General features: G+C 36.2%; 1 protein-coding gene across 1 annotated transcript in view; it reads left to right on the forward strand.

Annotated features, from left to right (window-relative positions):
• Positions 1 to 290: 290 nt before the first annotated feature.
• LOC145544646 (ovostatin homolog 2-like) overlaps positions 291 to 22,993 on the forward strand; it is a 51,555-nt gene continuing 28,852 nt past the window's right edge. The window contains 14 exon segments of the mRNA XM_081587512.1: positions 291 to 355; positions 670 to 853; positions 1,975 to 2,161; positions 6,009 to 6,039; position 6,081; positions 7,418 to 7,586; positions 8,095 to 8,179; positions 11,679 to 11,796; positions 16,928 to 17,039; positions 18,301 to 18,410; positions 18,744 to 18,902; positions 19,549 to 19,790; positions 22,360 to 22,399; positions 22,402 to 22,560. Coding sequence (XP_081443638.1) covers positions 291 to 355; positions 670 to 853; positions 1,975 to 2,161; positions 6,009 to 6,039; position 6,081; positions 7,418 to 7,586; positions 8,095 to 8,179; positions 11,679 to 11,796; positions 16,928 to 17,039; positions 18,301 to 18,410; positions 18,744 to 18,902; positions 19,549 to 19,790; positions 22,360 to 22,399; positions 22,402 to 22,560 — 1,662 coding nt within the window.

Below are 22,993 nucleotides of genomic sequence, written 5' to 3' on the forward strand. Positions count from 1 at the left end.
CAGATCAGCATCTGGTGAATTTAAGAAGGAAGTTGTAGGTAAAGTGACACCCTCACCCCCTGGAAAAGTAATGGGAGAGGAGATCTAAATGTGATTGGAGAGTCCCATTATATTTGCTCCAAAAAGCAATTGATCCTTCATTGTTGACTATATAAAAGCAGCAGTATACAGAGAGATGAAGAGTAGAAGGAAGAAAAGAAAGGAAAGAGTTGAGACAGCTGACTTCTAATAAAGACAGAGAGAAAGAGGAGAATATCTTGAAGTCTTAATTGTTCAGGCACTGGGGTAAAATGGTGCCCATCATTTTTATGAGCACCTTTTTGCTTCATTTTACTGTTTCTGTGGCTCTGAACCCGTAAGGAATATTGTATTGCTATTCATATGAATGTACTGGCAAAGTGACCTTATGAAATATGCTGTTAAAATTCGATTGTATTTTACCATTTCAATTTCTGAGACAGAATGCTGATTTACCTTGTAAATCTTAAACAAGTGTATGAAGGGAATTGACTTTATTTTTTCTTGATAGCTTTCTGCATACTCAAGTTTATTGTAATATCATGAAAAGTGTATATATTTCAGAAATATGTCAATAAGCTAAAATTGCTTTATGTATGTTCTGCATTTTTCTTACTCTTGTTTAGAGTGTTGGTTACTTTGTTTGCATAGGCAATATATCCTATGGGTCCCCTCTGTGATGCAAAGTCATTCTACAGAACAAGCTTGTCTCCACCTTTTAAACCTGAATGAATCTGTGTCCTTGAGTGTTGTCTTAGAATATTATGGATCCAATAGCACTATTTTTGACCAGACTGTGGAAGAGGATAACTTCTATGCTTGTGCAAATTTTGAGGTGAGGTGCAAAATTTGACATTTCAGAACTTCAGATGGGAAGATGGAATTACTACTTAAAAATGAGTTTTATGTCTGTCTGTTTCTCTATTGCTGCCCTGTAAATAAATTCTTCAGTATCATTTTTCTAGATTCCATATATATGTGTTAGAATGGACATGGGGAGAGAGGGGACAGGGTGAGATGTATGGAAAGAGTAACATGGAAACTTACATTACCATATGTAAAATAGAGAGCCAAAAGGGAATTTGCTGTATGGCTCAGGAAACTCAAACAAGGGCTCTGTATCAACCTAGTGGGGTGGGATGGGGAAGGAGATGGGAGGCAGGTTCAAAAGGGAGGGGATATATGTATACCTGTGGCTGATTCATGTTGAGGTTTGACAGAAAACAGCAAAATTCTGTAAAGCAATTATCCTTCAATAAAAAATAAATAAATCTTAAAAAATTAGTTTTAGAGAAATAACAAAACTTGATTTGGATAAGTTGTGGAATCTGAGAAGGAAAACTGGAGAATTTTTGAGAGGCAAATAAAAAGAAAAGTTATATATACAATAAAACTTGTGAAGTACTGCACTTTTCTCTTGCAGGGAATGGTAATAAGACAATATAACTGTTTTCTGATGGGTTTCCCTGGTGGCTCAGTGCTAAAGAATCTGCCTGCCAATACAGGAGACATGGGCTCAATCCCTGGGTCAGGAAGATCCCCTGGAGAAGGGAAACGGCCACCCACTCCAGTATTCTTGCCTGGGAAATCCCACGGACAAAGGAGCCTGGTGGGCTACAGTCCATAGAGTTGCAAAAGAGTCAGACACATCTTAGTGACTAAACAACTGCTTTTAGATAGTAGAACTGTTTAAAAATGAAGATAGAGAATTAAGTAAAGGAATGAGGGATTGGAACTCAGGAACATAGAAAACAATAGGTAGAAAACATAGGAATAACTTTACTGGAAACTATCCTCAGGCTAAATAAAGGAATTGGAACAAGTGATCAATAAGTCTCCCATTAAGACATAATGGATTCACAAGGCTCTCTCAGCCTCAGAAGCAAATTAAGGCATTGTTTACCATCTAAATGTCTAAGAATGATTTTCCCATTTTCTGCTCTTTATGTTAAATAGGTTTCCCACAAGTCTTCCGAACAGATGGCTTTTGTGACTCTGTTGGTTAAGGGAGATACTCTTAAAATCTTTGAGAGGAGATCTGTAGCACTCTCTTCAGAAGAGACAGTGACCTTTGTGCAGACAGATAAACCCATCTATAAACCTGGAGAGAATGGTAAGTCAATATTTATGTTTCCTTCTTACTGTTGATTTCAGAAACTCTTTCTTCTAATTTTAAGCAATCCAAACACATTATTAAATTTAAATCCAAGTTCTAATTTGGTCTTAACTCTTCAGATCAAGAATTTCTAGAATTTTGACCAGCTGTCTAGGTCAGTTATGAAACAGTGCCCTCAAGTTTCAATTGTCAAGTGCTTTGTTTCTTACAGTTTTGTGTCTGTCTCATTGTTTACAAATTCTCATGACAGCCTTGCATAATACAATGGCTGCAAGCTAAGGATGTGTTACTTCATAATTTACCAGCTTGGCCAGCTAATTAAATCTCTATTTTGACTCAATTCTTTTCATCCATAGAATGGAAATAGTAAAAGTATCTCATTTTTACTGTGAGAATAAGATAGTCAATGTAAAATAGTCTCTCTGTGTGTTTACGTGCTAAGTTGTCCCACTTTGTGCGACCCTATGGACTATAGACCAGCAGGCTCCTCTGTCCATGGGATTCTCCAGGCAAGAATACTGGAGTGGGTTGCCATGCCCTCCTCTGGGGAATCTTCCAGACCCAGAGATTAAACTTCCGTCTCTTATGCCTCCTGCACTGGCAGGTGGATTCTTTGCCACTAGTGCCACCTGGGAAGCCCAAAATAGTCCCTGGCACACAGTAAGTAATTTGTAAATGGCATTTATTATCATCATCATTATTATTCATACCAGAAAAAGGAATCATACATCTTATAACTTAGGCCGAGCCCTTCTTCATTATTGTTGCAAGTAGAAGAAACCAGAAAGAGCACCAAACTAAGATTCAGAAGGATATGATTTTTGTCTTGGCTCTGAGAATAAATTAACGACTTCTGCCAAGTTAGTTCTGGTCTTTGAGATCTTTAGTTTTCTCATTTATAAAATTAGAAGTTGGATAAGAGCATCCACATACTTTGTTCTATGAGCCTAGCTGGCTACAGTCCATGGGGTTGCAAAGAGTTGGATATGACTGAACATCTGAGCACACAGATGACTTACTAAAAAAAAGTAAAAGAACTAAAACAGAATTCATCTTATAGTGAGGTTATTTTTGTTTTGCTACATTATGTTTTCTCTTCTGGATGTATTAACATACTATGATGACAGTTATAGGTGCAAAAATAGCTAACATGGCTTTTCTGGAATTCTGCTAAAATCAATATTTGCCAACATTAATATATTTTTCCATAAAAGTTACATATAACTCGTGTGCATGTGTGTGTATGTATGTGCATGTGGGCAGTTGTGTCTGACTCTTTGAAACCCCATCGACTGTAGCCCACCAGGCTCCTCTGTCCATGGGATTTCCCAGGCAAGAATACTGGAGTGGGTTGCCATTTCTCCTCCAGGGGTTCTTCCTGATACAGGGATCAAACCCGAGTCTCTAGTGTCTCCTGCATTGGCAGGCAGCTTTTTGACCACTAGCACCACATCGGAAGTCCACGTGTAACTCTTACCATGCATATTTCACATTTGTCCTTCTATGATTAATTCTGCCACCAAGTTTTGAGACTTCCCTATCAACTGTTATGGTAAACAGTTTCTAGTGGTGGCAGCAGCTCGTGCCAGCTTTGGTAACACCAGGTCATGATCAACAGAGGAATTATAAATGTGCAATAAAAAATCTTTCCAAAAGGAACCCAGATCTCAAAGGGGTAAATCACAGCTGGAGGAGAAGGAAGTGCAGTGTTCTATGAAAGCAAGGCAATTAATTTCACTGTCTATGTATAAGCAATCATATCTGGGAGAGAAAATAACAATAATAATAACTCTTATTAATAGCTATGAGAAAATTAATGATTAATAAATAATAAGAAAATATTATTGTCCCCTCTTCCTCTTTTAGTTAAACTTCGCATCGTAACACTGGATACTAATTTCCTACCTATCAACAATGTGGTGAGTTCAGTCATTTCAAAGGCACAATGAAATCTAAACAAATTACTCCATTGCTCCATAAGGTGCCATTGGGAAATTTTCCATAACTATGGAGATACATATAAGTATAGTTTCAAAGGTAAACCTCAATATTAAACAAAAAACTTTCCTATACAGTGAATTGATTTTTACTTCTCTAGATCTTTTCATCCTATTAGAAAAAATGACTTACATAGAATTTGCTTTTCACTTTCCAGAGGGAAGTTTGAGTCTGTTTCAAATTTCAAGTTTTCCTGGCATCTTTGACTCTAGAAACTTTGCCATCTGGAACAGGGGGGAATAAGTCAACATTTAAGTCAGATAATCTTTATAATGCAATATCTGGCCCCGAAATGAACTATTTTAATATTAACTTGCATTTTTCTTTCTTCTTTCAGTACCCCTTGATCACACTTCAGGTAAGAGATCTTTTTCAAACCCATCATTTAAAATGTTTAGATAAATAGTGATGTGTGTGTAATTTTCATTATGCACAGTGAGAAATTAAGATCACTGAAATATGGGGGAAGAGAACTTTATACATGCATACACAGTGTAAGGCATCATGTGAAGAACCAAAGGAAGGGCTGCCACTTTTAGTGTCTGCTGTGGGCCAAATGCGGCAACGGTGGATCTTCATGGAAAAATATAAGATTAGGCTCTTTATAGGGGCTTCCCCGGTGGCTCAGGGGTAAAGAATCCACCTACAATGCAGGAGACTCAAAAGATACCGATTCGATCCTGGGTTGGGAAGATCTCCTGGAGAAAGTCATTACAACCTACTCCAGTATTCTTGCCAGGAGAATCCCATGGGCAGAGAAGCCTGGCGGACTACAGTGTATAGAGTCGCAAAGAGTCAGACATGACTGCAGCAACTGAACACACAACACACACAGGCTCTTTCTAAGGGAGATTTATGTTTCAAGTTGCTTGATTTTGGCTGCTGGCTCTTCTCAGTTTTAATTTAGCCACATTTTGTTTTAAGAAAATAGAAATCATGAACACCTAAAAATGTAGGAGTACACAGAAGGTGTTATTATAAAATGGACTCCACTTTCAGAAAACAGTTGCATCTCCTTCTACCAGTTCAAATCTCTAGTGTAGTGTAATGTGGCTTTCAGATTCAATTGAAATTGCATGCCTGTCAGTAAATAGCTTGTATCAATCAACTCCATGTATGTATCAATCAACTCCAACAGTACGTATTTTAATCTCTACATATAACAGGTACCATGACTAATTAGTTCTAAAGGTTAATACATTGAGATCTAGTTCATCATTAATGATCATGTATGTAAATATAGTCTATAATTTAAATGATTTTGACTTTGTTATATGGGTGATAACTTGTCCTTCTAGTGCGATAAATAAATATAAGGTTGGCCATTTTCATGTTTTCTGCATTATTAGTAACCTGTAAATAATATTATCACCACATTTAAACATTTTCATGCAGATAATGTTGTGTTCTGTGGAAAGCAACAGAAAACTTAAGTAACATAGCTTTAAATGTGTAAAGGATTTATTGTTTTCAGAAACTACTACACCTGAGTGTAGTAGGTTCAAGGTTAGGGCAGTAATAGCACAATGTTACTAAGGCTTCTTCTATTTACTCTTTTTTTTTTCTTTCTTTTTAATTTTTTAAATTTTAAAAATATGATAACACATTTACCGGAGACTTGGAAAATACAGAGCAAAGTTACATATAGTTTCACTATATATTGCAATTATTTTTTAAGAAGACAAATTAAGATTTCTAGTTGGAGTTTCAATATCAAACTCTCAAAATTGATAGAATGAATATACAGAAAAGTAGAAGGTTATAGGAGACCTGAAAAGCACCATGAACCAATTCAACATAGTTCAGATTTATGCAGTTTTGACACAACAGTAGGATACACACTCTGTTCAAGTTCTCATAGACTATAAACTAGGAGACACTGAAACATATACAGGGATGTAGGACAAGTGTAAAAATTTCTTGATCAAAAGGAATTGAAATCATACAGAGTCTGTTTCCTTATCCCTGTGGAATGATGTTAGAAATAAACATCAAAAGATATTTGAAAATAACCCATATATTTTCAAGTGCAATGTGACATTTACCAAGAGAGATCTTTGACTTAGCCATTGAAAGCCTCGATAAAATTGGAAGACTGATAAAACACGGAAGGTGATTGCAGAGAAGAACGCATTTAAATGAGAAATTAATATCAAAAATACTTTTAAAACCCCATGTATTTGAAAATTAAATGTCCACTTTTAAATGATGGGTGTATCTAAGAAGCCATAGCAAGGAAAATTAGAAAATATTTATAATAGAATAAAAATGAAAGAGAATTTCCCAGAATTTGTTGCATGCAGCTGAAGCTGCTCAATAGACTTCTATTTAACCTCTGTGTCATCCTCAATATTTTGCTTTATTTTCAGTGGTATCTGAGTTTGATTCTTCTCTACCCAGTGACTTCTATTTACATATCATCAGCCAACACTCAATCACATGAATAATCCTTACTGAAAGGAAGTCTACAAAATTAATTTAACTTTCTAGATTTTACTGTGGAGGAAAGCAAAAAAAAAAAAAGATGAGTAGTGAGTAATGTTTCTGTACCTTTGTAGATATCTTTTTATCTGGATTTCTTTAATTATGGCTGGATAATATCAATACATTTATTGAAGCAGATTCACATAAGCTGCTAAAAGCACATGATGGAGGAAGCGTGGCTTGAAGGATGCTTTCTTACTGTGGGACTTCCATTTAACAGTGTGCAATTGTTTTCACAATTTGAGATACGAGAGCAATAAAATGATAGAACTTTCTAAACTTCCCTGAACTACATGTGTTCAGTCACTCGGTCATGTCTGACCCTTTGTATCCCCATAGACTGTAGCCCACCAGGCTCCTCCGTCAGTGGAATATTCCAGACAAGAATACTGGAGCAAGTTGCCATTTCCTATTCCAGGGAATCTTCCTGCCCCAGGGATCGAACCCATGTCTTCTGCATCTCCTGTATTGGCAGGCAGATTCTTTACCACCAGCATCACCTTGCTGTGTTGTGCTTAGTCACTCAGTCATGCCTGATTCTTTGTGACCTCATGGATTTCAGCCCGGCAAGCTCCTCTGTCCATGGGATTCTCCAGGCAAGAACGCTGGAGTGGGTTGCCATGCTCTCCTCCAGGGGATCCTCCCAACCCAAGGATCAAACCCAGGTCTCCCACACTGCAGGCAGATTCTTTACCCTCTGAGCCACCAGGGAAACCTCAACTACATAAAGGATCACAAATTAAAAAGAAAAGGATAATATTCTCATACATCCTCTGCTTTTATTTCTTCTTTATTTTCTAGGATCCTCAAAACAATAGGATTTTTCAATGGCAAAATGTGACCTCTTCTCAAAATATTACCGAACTCTCATTCCAATTGATTTTAGAACCAGTGTTTGGAGATTACTCTATTGTCGTGAAAGAAAAATCAGGAAAGACGTTGACACACGAATTTACTGTTAATAGAAATGGTAACCAATTGCTAATTATGATTGTTGTCTTATACAATTGAAGTGTCCAAAGAACTGTTCAACAAAATAACTTTTATGTTAGAATTAGACAAATTACATTAAGCTTGATTTGGTTTTCTGCCATTTTCCTTTCTTGGCCCTCTATGTTTTATTGACTCTGCTTTCTTGCTCACCATTCATTGCCAGTATCCTTATTCTGATCCCTTCCTTTTCTGCTGAGGATATATCCCATTTTTTTTAGAATCCAGACAACTGTCTAGAAAGGATCTAAAGGACTACAGCAAACAAAATGTGAAGTTCCAAGAATAGGGCAAAGAAAGGAAAGGGGGATGATTAATTAATGAGACACCATCACCCACTGATGGAATTTGGAGAAGTTGAACCATGATCTGTACAGAGGCATACACAGAAGAATGTCATGTGTGAAAACACATTTACATGGTTTTAATCATTTTTGCTCAGCAGTGTGTGAGAGCTGAAGTAACATTATATTTCTCTTTGTTTCTAGTGTTGCCCAAGTTTGAGGTTAAGGTCAGTGCACCACAAACAATAACTATTTCAGATGATGAATTCCAAGTCAGCGCATGTGCTAAGTAAGTATTCAAGAGATTTAACTCCACCTGTCAATATAAGGCTCAGAGGAAACAAAAAATGAGGTCAACCATGTAAACTTATGTATCTGCTTATATTAAAATTATTAAAGAAGTAATGGATTGTCACTGTAGAATATTTGAAAAATATTGAAAAATGTGAGAAAGTACCTAAAATTAATTACATTAACTGCCATTAACACTTTATTTTTCTCTGGTCTTTTATGAGTGCTTTCAACAATTATACTTTTTTACCCACTCCAGTTAAGAAAATCTGTCTCTATATAATGCCAGTCTTTTCATGTATTCCAATTCCTCGCAGCTTAAATATATCTCTATATGGCTATACCAAATTTATCTAACCACTTTTTTATTATATGACACACAGCCTGTTTGATTTTGTTTTCCCAGTGATGTCTTTGTATATAAAATGTAGCATTTTAATTAAAAATTATTTACTTAAGAAAAATTTCCAGAATTGGATTTACTACAACAAAAGTGTAACATTACTGTAACAAGTGTGTAACATTCTTTTAGTCTTTTGACTGCCATGTTGATCACTAAGTATGCTGTGCCCAAGGGTGGTTCCAACAGCTTGTCCAAAGCACCTACCTTATCGAATCTTCACCATCAGTGGATGTTTTCACTAAAAAAAAAAAAAGAAAAGAAAGAGATACTGAAAATGTCATAGTGGAGAAAAAGGCATTTTATCAATTTAATTTTAACTAATTTGAATCCATTTGATGTAAAAAAGGTATTCTTATGTGATTTGAGAAATTGTCATTTTCTTTTGAGGGGATTATTTCTAATGACTTTTATCTTTTTTAAAGCTATAATACCTTTCCTCAAATTTCTAATTATAGTAAAAAAAAAAAAGAGCTAATATTTATTGAATGCCAATGAATGTGCTAAGCATTACATTTGTTGACTTTCTCAGCATGTCACTGTGAGAAAGGAGCTATTATCAACTCGATTTTATAAAGAAAGATAGTGAGACAGAGAATTGAAATAACCTATCAACATGAATGGGGTTTTTTGATGGCAGAACTACAATTTAGACCTAGGCTATCTAAGTTCAGTTTCTCTCCTAACCAAGTTCTCTATTATACTTTATATAAACAATTGAAAATGTTAATATTTGCCATTTTTGTTAAACACTGTTTATTTACAATGAAAACTACTTGCCTTTTAATATTTTCAGTAGTATATTAAAGATATGTTGGTAAAGGCAGCCTGGTAGAAACATGGGATTTTGCTGAGGATACCATAAAGAATCTTAGAAACGGTTTCTAGCTTTAAAAAAAAAAAAAGTTTTTTTAGACTCTAAGAAAACAATCATAATATTTTTCTGAGTTTAAATGAAGAATAGCTGATCATGTGCCAGAATTTTGTAAATGTAATGGATTAGAGATTATAGATTATCTGTGTTAAAAATAATGGGATAATCAATATAAGGATCCTAAACTGCTTTCACTAGAAAAATCCTACAGAAAACCAGAATTGTCAGTGGGATTAACATCTATAATTTATCTGCTGAATGGTATGTTGAAAAACTGCAATGCACTTTATTGGGGTAGTCAAAATATTTATCAAGTATCACCTTCCAAAGACTTCCTAAAAGCTAAATGTTGATATGGAATTGGGATTTATGTATTTATTGATATGGAGTTGGGGTTTATTGAAATGTTGATATGGAATTAGGATTTATTAAAACTTCCTTAATGTTCTATTCTACTCAGATCTGACATTAAACAGTGTGTCAGTCTCAGCAAAATCAAATCCTGCAACAGGACTAGAGAGTTGAGAGCAGAGCTAAGCTTGCTCCATGGCTGTTTCTGTGCAGGCTATGAGAACATGATGAATGAATCAGTGTGTCCAGAAACTAACATCAGTGACTGAGTTGCCAACAATTAGATTGCACAACACTGCATCATTGTTTCTTAACCATTCCCTAGGATTTAGCTTGGAACACCCAGAGGAAACAACAACAAATTAGATTATTTTAGCAAACCACCTCAGAGATGAATTAAGCTTTTAAGAAGGAAGAAAAGCACCCACAGGCAGAAGTATTTTAATAAACTGCATTAGTATTTGCCAAAAACTTTTCAGATTATAAAAGGAGAATGTTTATTCTGACCTGTATGAAAACTTAAGCTACATATCTTGTGGGTATATGTCAACTTGTAGGTGATAATGTGATCAGTTTTATTTGACAAATAAAAGACAAAAAGAAGTAAATAAGATGTGCTGGGGTATAACATTTGTGACCTGATTAGAGTCTTGACTCTATTTTACTTGTAATTGATATTTAGAGTTGACAGATTATAGTGAGTTGGATTGAGTTCAAATATCAGAAACATTAAGAATTTTTAAATAGATTAGTGGAAGAGAAAGAACATGGATTGTGGCCTGAGGAATATCTGTTTGAATTTTAATTCCATCAGTTACAATGGGGAGAAGAGAGATACTCGATCTCAATTTACTAATCCATAAAATGAGATAACACACTTACATCTCAGGATCACTGGAAAAAATAAATGATATATGTAAACACCAATGTCCAACTATTAGAAAAAATATTACAATCAATACATTTAATAATATTCAGTTTTACTTATACTGATTTTAGATTTGTTTTTCTCAATACTAGTAGAAGGGATCCTTAAATAAGCCAGAAGCTCAAACAACCAACGTATTTGCCTTTGAATCTTTAAAAAGCTTGTATTATAGTCTTTTGTGTGTTTTTGGAGAAAATGAAATATTTATTTAATCCGACCCCAAAAGACAGACTTCCCTAGTGGCTCAGACAATAAAGAACCCACCTGCAGTGCGGGAGACCTGGGTTCAATCTCTGGGCTGGGAAGATCCCATGGAGGAGGGCATGGCAACCCACTCCTGGAGATTCCTCCCTGGAGAATCCCCATGGACAGAGGAGCCTGGCAGGCTGCAGTCCCTGGGGTCGCAAAGAGTCGGACATGACTGAACAACTAAGCACACACACACCCCAAAAGACATACTTTTGGTCAAAGCATATCCAGTATATGCCAATCCTTTTATATTTATTGAGCAAGAAATGAGAAGTGTTATTTAAAATATTAATCGAGAAGTACTTCATGATCCTGAGTAATTTGTTTTATTTATATGTATATATCTTTTGTGCTAGAGAAAGCAAGTGTTGCAAGCAATTTTTAAAATATTTTTATCAGATTAAAATATAACTTTTGAAACTTAATTTGATCATTAAGTCCAAGTCACTGAGATTTTGAATTTTACATTACTTTGAATTGGATTTTTTAAAAAAACAACTGAATCCTCCTAACAGATTAAATGTCTAATTTAATCTAAATTCAGCGGAGAGGAGAGTGCAAATAGATGAGCTTCCTAATTGAATTTGGTTGTTGGATAGACATAGTTTAGAGATTTCATATATAACTTATGAATAAGAGACCATGAAATATGACTGTGATATTGTTCATATTACCAGTATATCTTCTCCTTCTAGGTATACCTTTGGCCAACCTGTACATGGGAAAGTCCAAGTCCAGGTGTGCAGGGGATTTTTTTCCTCTGGAGCTTGTGAGAAAGACAAGAATGAAATATGTGAACAGTTTGTTGCACAGGTACAGATCATCATCTTTACTCCAAAAAATTAATTCTTGCTCATTTACAATATTATTCTTTCTTTGATACCATTTATAAAAGAGACTGAACAACACTATTTTCATGTTGTGGATAATGGAGGTTGTACAAAGGTGAGGTGAAGAATGAGAAGAAAATTCAAGGTATAATTCATTCTCTAGGCCAAGTTCGTTGCTCTTCACATATATATTCATAGAATTTTTAGAATTTGAAAGATCTTCTTGTCTTTTTTGTTTATATTGTTTAAGTGACCTCTCTGATCTTTCTTTGGAGTATCATAAACTATCCTTTACATAAATGAATCCTTGATGGCACTCACCATGCCACCTAGAATTTTCTTCACGAAAGAAATTCACTTGCAAATAGCTGCAATTCAGAGTATCTATTTTATTACCTTAGATTTAAATTTCACTTTTGAAGCCACCATTTGCTTTTTCAGTGTATAGCATCATAACATTAATGATCCTGGCCATCTTTTTGAGGATCACCTGGTGGCTCAGACAGTAAAGCGTCTGCCTGTAATGTGGGAGGCCCGGGTTCAATCCCTGGGTTGGGAAGATCCCCTGGAGAAGGAAATGGCAACCCACTCCAGTACTCTTGCCTGGAAAATTCCGTGGATGGAGGAGCCTGGTAGGCTACAGTCCATGGGGTCGCAGAGTCGGACACGACTGAGCGACTTCACTTCACTTCACTTTAGACTTCCAAAGTGAAATGTGTTTACACCATACAGTTTGTATTTTAATTCTGATTGTCCTAATCTCACTGAATTTGGTGAACAAAAAATTACCTAAAGGCTTTTTGGTTAATATCGATATTTGGTTAATACAGACAGAAACCTATATTTTAGGTAGGGATTGCAGACTAAAAAAGACTAAATGGAATTCTTTCACATCAGAGAACACTATTCTATGGTGTGGTTATAATATAATTTTGTCAGCCATTTTACCCAAGTGATGGGGTTTTCATTCAGTTAGTGTTTTATTTTTCCCCAATGTGAAAAATGCAACAATAAATAATCTGCTAAAACCATCTTTATATATGAGAAGTTTTATTTATTTGAAATAGATCCCTTGGAGCAGATTTCCTGAGTCAAAGTACATAAATAGGTGGATAGATATAATCATATATAGATTTAATTTTTTTTTAAATATTACTGCCAGCAATATATGAATTTAAAATGTTTTGCCATTTTGGTAGACAAAAATTTAGTTTGTTTGAACTTGCATTACTAGTGAGTTTGGGGCTTCCCTGGTGGCTCAGTGGTTAAGAACCAACCTGCTAATTCAGGAGATGTGGGTTCCATCCCTGGGCAGGAAGATCCCCTGGAGAAGGAAATGGCAGCCCACTCCAGTAATCTTGCCTGGAAAATCCTGTGGACAGAGCAGCCTGGTGGGCTATAGACAAAAGAGTCAGACATGACTGAGAGACTAATCAACAACAGCAATAAAAAAAAAAAAGCAATAACGCGTGACTTTGAGCATATTTTCATATTTTCGTTATCAGTTTGGACTTCTTGTTTGAGAACTCTTAATTACACCTGTTTTTCCTGTTGCTGTGAAATGGAAACTTTCTTATTTTATGAATATTGCCCTGTAACCCTCTGGTCAGAACTGGAAAAAGCCTGCACACAGCAACAAAGAACCTGGGTGCCACAAGGAAGATCCAGTGCAGCCATAAAAAGAGTAGTCTCTAAGCAAAATTTTTTCAAGTTTTTATTTAAACATTGACTTTGTGGTATTTTTGAAACACCAGAGCTCCTAACATTTATGGGCTCTCAGCCTTAGAAAAAGATCTTACCTGCCATTGTATTGTACATGTAGCTATCTATTATAAGATTTTTTAAATTTATCTAATCAATATATAATTTTTATTAAGTTCTAAAATAATTTTCTTTTCTTCCAGATGGATTTTCATCTGTGTTAGTATTTACCTCTTGTACAATTTTGCCCTTCTAAATCATCTCATAAAAATGTTCATCTATTTTGTTGGTCTTTAACTTCTGCTTTTACTTTCTTCCTAATATTACTTTCTGTTTCTGCATAATTTATTTTCATTTTCATGTTACTCTTTTCGTTAAGATTTTAGTTTATTTTATTAGTTCAAAAAATGTTAGTTGCTTCTTGTTAAAAAAAAAACACACATTCAGTGTTTTTACATTTTCATTTAATCACAACATGAAGTGAAATGAAGTGAAGTCACTCAGTTGTGTCCGACTCTTTACGACCCCATGGACAGTAGCCCACCAGGCTCCTCCATCCATGGAATTTTCCAGGCAAGAGTACTGGAGTGGGTTGCCATTTCCTTCTCCAGGGGATCTTCTTCCCAATCCAGGGATCGAACCTGGGTCTACCGCACTGCAGGCAGACGCTTTATCGTCTGAGCTACCAGGGAAGCTCCTAATCACAACATAACAGCAAAGATTTTGATGCAAAGTATTTGTCCCTTGACAATGGCAACATCTAGATTCTTATTGGTTTGCTTCACGTGGTCTCTTTGACTCAGGGATGACTGAAACATTTTTCCTCTTAATTTCAAAGCAATTAAGGTTCTTCTGATTATTTTTTATTATTTCTTTTTAATTTGTATTTTAAATAGACAAACTTGACCTTTTTTGTTGTTGTTGATTTTATAGCTGATAGTTCAGAGCACCACATATTCTGGAATCAGAATGCCTGGTTAGTTCCACCACCTCCCAACTGTGTGACCTTGGGCAGATTATATAGCCAACCTGGGCTTCATTCATTTAGCCATATAAAGGAGATGATAATAGTGACTTGTTCATATCATGGTTCTGAGGATCAATGAATTGATATATCCCTCTGTTTTACATTTGAAATTAATAAACACTGTATTTTAAAATAGAATTAAATCTATATCTCTCTAATCACTCATGTCACTGATGAAAAATTATCTACAGATTTTTCTTTATTTTATTTCATTTTACACTGGTAACAATTTTAAAAATGTTTATTGAAATATAATTGATTTACCATGTCATGTTAATTTCATACATATAGCAAAGTGATTCACTTACACACATATATATAAATACATGTATTATTTCTTTGGTATTCTTCTTTTACATTCTTTTCCCTTTTAGGTTATTCTTTATTCCCTTTTTCCATATCATATATTTTCCCTTATATGTTATTACAACATACTGAGTATAGCTCCCTATACTATGCAGAAGGTCTTTGTTGGTTAACTATCTGTATATAAGTAGTGTGTATATTGTAATCCCAAACCTCTAATTTATCACTCCCCCTTCCCCTTTAATAATCACAAGTTTGTTTTCTATGTCTGTGAGTCTGTTTCTGTTTCATAAATAAGTTCATTTGTATTCTCTTTTTTAGATTCCACATATAAATGAAATCATATATTCATCTTTTTTCTAACTTTCGTCACTTAGTATGATAATCTCCTGGTCCATCCATGTTGCTGAATATGGCATTATTTCCTTATTTTTTGTGGCTAAGTAATATTTCATTGTATACATACACCAGGTTTTTCCTTATTTTAAATGAAAAATTTACCTTGAAGTATTTTGAAGTATTTAGCTGGTTTTAGAAAAGGCAGAGGAGCCAGAGATCAAATTGCCAACATCCGCTGGATCATCAAAAAAGCAAGAGAGTTCCAGAAAAACATCTATTTCTGCTTTATTGACTATGCCAAAACCTTCAACTGTGTGGATCACAATAAACTGTGGAAAATTCTGAAAGAGATGGGAATACCAGACCATCTGACCTGTCTCTTGAGAAACCTGTATTCAGGTCAGGAAGCAACAGTTAGAACTGGACATGGAACAACAGACTGGTTCCAAATAGGAAAGGAGTACATCAAGGCTGTATATTGTCACCCTGCTTATTTAACTTCTATGCAGAGTACATCATGAGAAACGCTGGGCTGGAAGAAACATAAGCTGGAATCAAGATTGCCGGGAGAAATATCAATAAACTCAGATATGCAGAGGACACCACCCTTATGGCAGAAAGTGAAGAAGAACTAAAGAGCCTCTTAATGAAAGTGAAAGAGGAGAGTGAAAAAGTTGGCTTAAAGCTCAACGTTCAGAAAACTAAGATCATAGCATCTGGTCCCATCACTTCATGGGAAATAGATGGGGAAACAGTGGTAACAGTGTCAGACTATTTTTTTGGGCTCCAAGATGACTGCTGATGGTGATTGCAGCCATGAAATTAAAAGATGCTTACTCCTTGAAAGGAAGGTTGTGGCCAACCTAGATAGCATATTTAAAAGCAGAGACATTACTTTGCCAACAAAAGTCCATCTAGTCAAGGCTATGGTTTTTCCAGTGGTCATGTATGGATGTGAGAGTTGGACGGTGAAGAAAGCTGAGCGCCGCAGAATTGATGCTTTTGAACTGTGGTGTTGGAGAAGACTCTTAAGAGCCCCTTGGACTGCAAGGAGATCCAACCAGTCCATCCTAAAGGAGATCAGTCCTGGGTGTTCATTGGAAGGACTGATGTTGAAGCTGAAACTCCAATACTTTGGCCACCTCATGCGAAGAGTTGACTCATTGGAAAAGACCCTAATGCTGGGTAGGATTGGGGGCGGGAGGAGAAGGGGATGACAGAGGATGAGATGGTTGGATGGCATCATCGACTCAATGGACATGGGTTTGGGTAGACTCTGGGAGCTGGTGATGGACAGAGAGGCCTGGCGTGCTGCAATTCATGGGGTCACAAAGAGTTGGACACGACTGAGCAATTGAACTGATACTGATTTTGGTGTCACATATTTGAAGAGTGCTTCTACTCCATCTGTTCTTAATACTTCTCAAGTATTAAGGGGATTTTTAATTTCTCAATCCTAAAATATTTTCCGTTTTTCATTCTTGAATTTGTTCCCATCAGTGTTGTCTCCAAGAGAATATCCCTGAAATCTGTAAAATATGCATTACTTCCACTTTGTTTTCATTGCTGATGAAACTGCCCCCAACTTTCTCCTCCTTGTTTTGTAATTCTTGGTCACCAAATTTGTGAGATGGAGCCATGGAGCAATTGAGAGGGTTATATATCTGTGCTGAAACTCCATATTTTTTTAGAGACTTTTAAATCCTTAACCTTTTCATTGCACTTTCTCTTTCTTTTTCAGTTGAAAAATGGTTGTGTTTCTCAAATTGTAAATACAAAAGTCTTCCAACTCTACCGTTCTGGACTTTTCATGTCGTTTTATATCACCACAACTGTTACGGAAATTGGGACAGGTAATGCTCATGTTTTATGGGCAATCTGGGGCTATGCAGCTTCCTGAGAGATGTTTACTGAGTTAACTATGTTCACAAAATGCAGATCAATAATTGTTCAGCATGTGGAGTACATTGCCAATAGCTCAACTTGAGCATTGCTTTTGAATAAGATTTTCCTAATAATACTTAAAATTATTAAGTAAATGCTTTATGTTTATATCTGATCTGTGCCTGCATCAGTGAGACAGAGGGGCTTGACAGGTGAAAAAGTTAGGTATCTCTTTATAATTTTGTGTGATAATCAACTGCCAGGGTCTAGTTTTTGATTTAACACATATTTCACAATCTACATCTAGTAGGTCAAATCCAGCTCTTTGCCTGTTTATGTAAATAAAATTATACTGGAATAAGACCATATTTACTCACCTTGCATAAGAGTGACAACAAAGTTGAGCAGCTGTGACAGGGGCTTGTTTATCACGGGCTTAGAATAATAACTATCAGATCCTTTACAGAACTTTGCCAACTTCCAACTTAATACAACTGGATACATTTGCAAAGGCAAAAATTATTAGTGAAAAATCTGCACATTGTGAGTGTACAATAAATGTTTAAAAAATGAAACAGAAAAAGAGGAATGTGAGATTTAATTTGAGGTGATAAAACCAGATTCAGTTACTAATTATTTCTTGTTACTTAAAAATGATTGAGATAATATTATTTAGAAACTTATTTGTGTAAATCTACTTGATCAATATTATAATGGCCTTCATAATGGATGTTTGACACATTTATATTGTAACTTACATATGCTTGCCTCTGTTTATGACATGCTTTTTTGGTATCACAACGCATTTCTACTTACTTTGCTATCAGATACATTTTTTGAATCTGGAAAGATTGTGAAAACAGTTGCCTTGCAGGCTAATAATGATTTTGGAAGTGAAAGACTTATTTTTGAAATGTCTATGGCATTCTCCATCATAAGCCAGAAACAACTAGAATGGTAGGAGGAAGGACATTGAGTGTTCTCTCTCCTGCTTCTGATTCAAATATTTTCATGCTCATTACATTATTCAGCTTGATGAATTATATAACCTAATAAAGAATACTCTGTAGCCTGTTCCTAGCACTCACACCTCCCTTTCAATGTAGAACAAGAATATAATTTTGTGTATTTGCATTTGCACATGTACAAACAAAATCTAAGCTATTTGTTCTTCTGAAATTCTTGATCAAATGACGTGTTTCCCATAACACTGCTTTTCATTTCCTGCAGGTGTGCAGATCAGCGAAAAGTCTTCTATTTTTATCACTCCAGTGCTTGGAAGTGTGAGCTTTGAGAACATGGACCCTTTCTATAGAAGAGGAATTTCTTATTTTGGAACGGTGGGTTTGAAAAAAAAAAGTGTGTTCATTTCATTTTCTTAGGTCATAGGTTGCCTTTTGGAAGTTTCTCGACACTTTTTTTCTGCTTTGATAACACATGTGTAGCATGACTGCATATGATATATTGGAAAGAGTCCTAGGCTGAAAGAAAGCAATAGATACAATTATAGATGTCTCCATATCATATATTTTTTAATAGAACATCTTTCTGCCTAATGGAATTGAAGACAATTACAAATGAACAATCACGTTTGCAAATAGCAAATGCTTTCTTGATAGAAATAGGACATTTTTAATTTTAAAAATTAATGCTTCTTTTTTGTGTGCATGCAGCTTAAATTTTCCGGCCCTAATAACGTTCCGATGGTGAACAAGTTATTGCAGTTGGAGCTCAATGACAGATTGGTAGGAAACTACACCACAGATGAGAATGGTGAAGCTCAGTTTTCCATTGATACTTCTGATATATTTGATCCGGAGTTTCGTCTGAAAGTAAGACATCAGAGTGGATGAGATCCCACAGAAGAATCGAATGTTAGGAATTTTGAAGATTAGAAATCTCTTAAAAGATATCTTGCATTGAAAATACATTTTAACACACTTTACCATTTACTGTATTTTATGTTTGTTTATTTAATAATACATAAGAATACTTATTCAAGATAACAGCCAATTACCATTATTATAAATTCTCCAATAACCAATATTTGCCTCTGAGAAAGTAGAAATAGCTCATAAAGATGATTTGGCTTCTTTCCTTTGACCATTTTGTGCATAGATAAGAGAGATACTATGATTTCTCCTCCTCTGTTTAAACAGAATTTTGCATTTAAACAATTGGTTAGTGTTCAAATGTAGCTGAAAGGCACAAGGCCTAAGGTTGACTTCAATGACAAAGTGAGATAAACAACTCATTGTAGGACTGATGAAATAGACATACAACTAAGGTCATGTTTTATATATGAAAAGAGGGGAGTGCTCCTATTATTTTACTGCCAGTAACAACTCTGAAACTTAACCACAAGCTAAGATCCTTCCCTGCCCTGAAGAGATAAGAGGCTTTCCTCTTCGTAATAATGACTGTCCCTGGAAGATCTTTATACCTCTACAACCCATTTGCTTTCGTTTATCTTCTCAGGCCACATATATCAGACCCCTAAGCTGCTACCTTCCCAGCTGGTTAATTCCAAAGTACATGGATGGCCATTTCTCAGTCCAACGCTTCTACTCACGAACCAGCAGCTTCCTGATGATTGAGCCTGAACCAAAGGAGCTTAGATGCGATCAAGAGAAGATTGTTACTGTACATTACTCGCTAAACAGTGAAGCATACAGGGATGATTCAAACATCAACTTCTTCTATTTGGTAGGTCTCAGTGGGTTGATTCATGGATCTTGTCTAATTGGCCACTTAGCCCAGTACAGCTCAGAACCTGTACATCAGTTGGGCCATGTTAATCAGATTGAACCAAGCTTCTCCCTTTGCTGGTGAGTACCACTGGGTCCATGAAGAACCAATCCAGAAACAAATAAACACATAAAAATATCCAAGGTCGTTTCAGTTTTTCCAAGGTTGAAAAACTTATTTATTTATTTATTTAAACTTTTTCTTTTACACTGGGGTATGTCTGGTTAACAATGTTATGATAGTTTCATGTGAACAGCGAAGGGACTCAGCCATACGTATACATGTATCCATTCTCCCCCAAATCCTCCTCCCATCCAGGTTGCCACATAACACGGAGCAGAGTTTGCTATGCTGTACAGTAGGTGCTTGTTGGTTATCCATTTTAAATACAGCAGTGTGTACATGTCCATCCCAAACTCCCTAACTATCCCTTTCCCCCTTCCAGGGCAACCATAATTTCATTCTCTAAGACTGTGAATCTGTTCCTAGAAAAATTTATTACTCAGAGTCTGCTATTTTACGCATTCAGTTCTAACTCACATCAAGTATATACAGACCCTTCAGGAGAATGGAGTATTAGATAGCTACCAGAGAGCAAAGTAGAAGGCTGACTTTGATGAGCAATAAAAAGAATTAGCCCTTTTGGTTCTGGCCCTATCCATTTTGTCTCTATAAGGCGATGGAAAGGTGAAAAGCTACAAACTTGGAAATTAGGACTCCTGACTGGAATCCTCTCCCCTCTCGTATGTATTAGGGGAGCTAGTTGATCTTGAGCAGATTGTTTAAACTCTCTAAGCCTTAACTTCCTCAGCTATGTATTTGTCACTGGAAGAAAAACAAAAAGACTTTCCTCCAAGGGTAAGTATTACATGCCAGGCAGTGTTATAAGGGTTTTTTTTTTTTTAATTAACTCATTAATCAGCCCTATGAGTATCTTCTTTTTATAAATAAGGGAGCAAGGGAAAAGAGGCGAAACGACTTGGCTTATTTGAAACCAGTTAGTCTCAACGGTTTCAGAGCTTTCTTCACCCCTCCATGGTGACTGGCATATCACTCACCAAGTTTCCAGCACATAATCAGCTCTCAGTCGACTGTGGTCACTTGCTCTGTTCCTTTCCAAGCTGTGAAAGAGTCCATTTTTCATATCTGTTTGTAAAAACTACTGTATCTTATAGAATAGAATTATGATTAGGTCATTCATTATCTAATAATAACATGATACCTGAGAAGTGGAATATTTCCTGCCGTATCAGTAAACAAAGAATGTCGCAGTCACCAGCAGCTGCAGCCACCATGGTTAGTGAGCTGGTGAGCCCTGATGGAACCAGGTAAAGAAAAAATACTGGGAGTTGGTGATGGACAGGGAGGCCTGGCGTGCTGCCGTCCATGGGGTTGCAAAGAGTCAGACACGACTGAGCTACTGAGCTGAATTGAGAAGCCACCAGACTGCAGTCACTCAACTGCAGGAAGTGACTGAGGAAGTGAGTGAGCCCTGAGGAAACCTGAGAAATGAAAATACAGGATATTAGACCCAGGTAGCTGGGGTACCTATCAGAGGAATGATTTCAGTGAGCCCAGAATCTTGCATCTTCCCATACATCGAAAAGTGCTAAATTCCTTAACTTGGGATATCTGGTTTTCGTTAATTAACAATAACCTTTTGATATACCTGCATTTTGTTGCAAAACTTCCCTCGGCTCCTTGGAGCAGGTCTCTCAGTTTTACTTGAAATGCTTTCTTCCAGGACTGAAATCCTAAAAATTCCCACCAAATAAGGTATAACTCTTAACTTTTAGGTTGTGAATAGTTTTTTAAGTCCACATACCATATTATCTAACATGCTGTCACATGCTGTGTTTTCTTTGTTCTGCACAGGTTATGGTGAAAGGAACAATTGTCATCAGTGGACAGAAAGAGATCAGAAACAAAGGTGTATATAAAGCATTGATTTTTTTAAAAAAAAACGTGCTCTCTACCTTCATTTTTCTGTCTTTTAAAGAAATGTTACTGTGATTCTAGTCAAGAAGTTAGGAAGGGCACTTAGCATTACTATTTGTGAATAGAGGCCCAGGATAGCCTGCTAAATATTTCAGTGAAAGAGATTTCAACCTGTTGCTATGATTGTTAGGCTATCAGGTACAATACGGAAAAAATGATGTCCAAAACTCAAACATTGTTATTGTCTAAATTGTACAGTCTTCCTTCATATATATACTTCCCATTCATTGATTGATTGGGGCTTCCCGGATGGCTCAATAGTGAAGAATCCGCCTGTCAATGTAGGAGACTGGGTTCGATCCCTGTGTTGGGAAGATTCCCTGGAGGAGAAAATGGCCACCCATTCCAGCATCCTTTCCTGGAAAATCCCATGGACAGAGAAGCCTGGCAGGTTACTGTCTATGGGGTCGTGAAGAGTCAGATATGACTTAGCAACTGAGAATGCACACAATTTATTGATTAATTCATTGATTTGCCTTTAAAATAAAGTCCAATTTGCTCTTTCTACCCATAAGCCATTTTCTTTTATCAAAGTTTACCCAGTGAGTCAGGAAACTTCTGGTACTGTGTCTGCTGCTCATCTCTCATATTTACACAGCCTGGAAGGGAAACATCTCCTTCCCCATCAATGTCAGTGCTGATCTGGCTCCTGTGGCTGTCATGCTTGTCTACACTCTTCACCCCAGTGGGGAAATCATAGCTGACAGCGTCAAATTCCAGGTGGACAAATGCTTTAAAAACAAGGTGAAGTCTCTTTTATTTCTTGCATGTTCTGAGTGAGAGAGGTGGGCAGTTTACTCCCTGGTGTCTCCTTGTTTTTTGACCGCTTATCACCTTTACATGGTCATCTCACAATCCGCATTGGCACAGCTCAGTTATTAGGAGATGAATCATCAACAAAATGAACCACTTTTGGCAACAGTGCCAATCCTGAGATGGCACGAGGGTTGGTGAAGGCGGTGTCCCTGTGAGGATGGAGAATTAAGGGGGGGAAGTGGGCAAGAGAAATAAAGGTACAGAAATCTATAAGGATTTATCTGGAAAAGATCAGATGTAGTCCAACTATTAGGTTGGCAAAAAAATTTTGTTTGGGTTTTTCTATAAGATGCTATGGAAAACCATGAATGAAATGTTTGGCGAACCCAATATTTTCATGTAAAATAATCTTACTTGTTTC

Source organism: Giraffa tippelskirchi, chromosome 4 (genome assembly GCF_054371585.1).
Source record: "Giraffa tippelskirchi isolate mGirTip1 chromosome 4, T2T-mGirTip1v1.2.pri, whole genome shotgun sequence".
Lineage (NCBI taxonomy): Eukaryota > Metazoa > Chordata > Mammalia > Artiodactyla > Giraffidae > Giraffa > Giraffa tippelskirchi.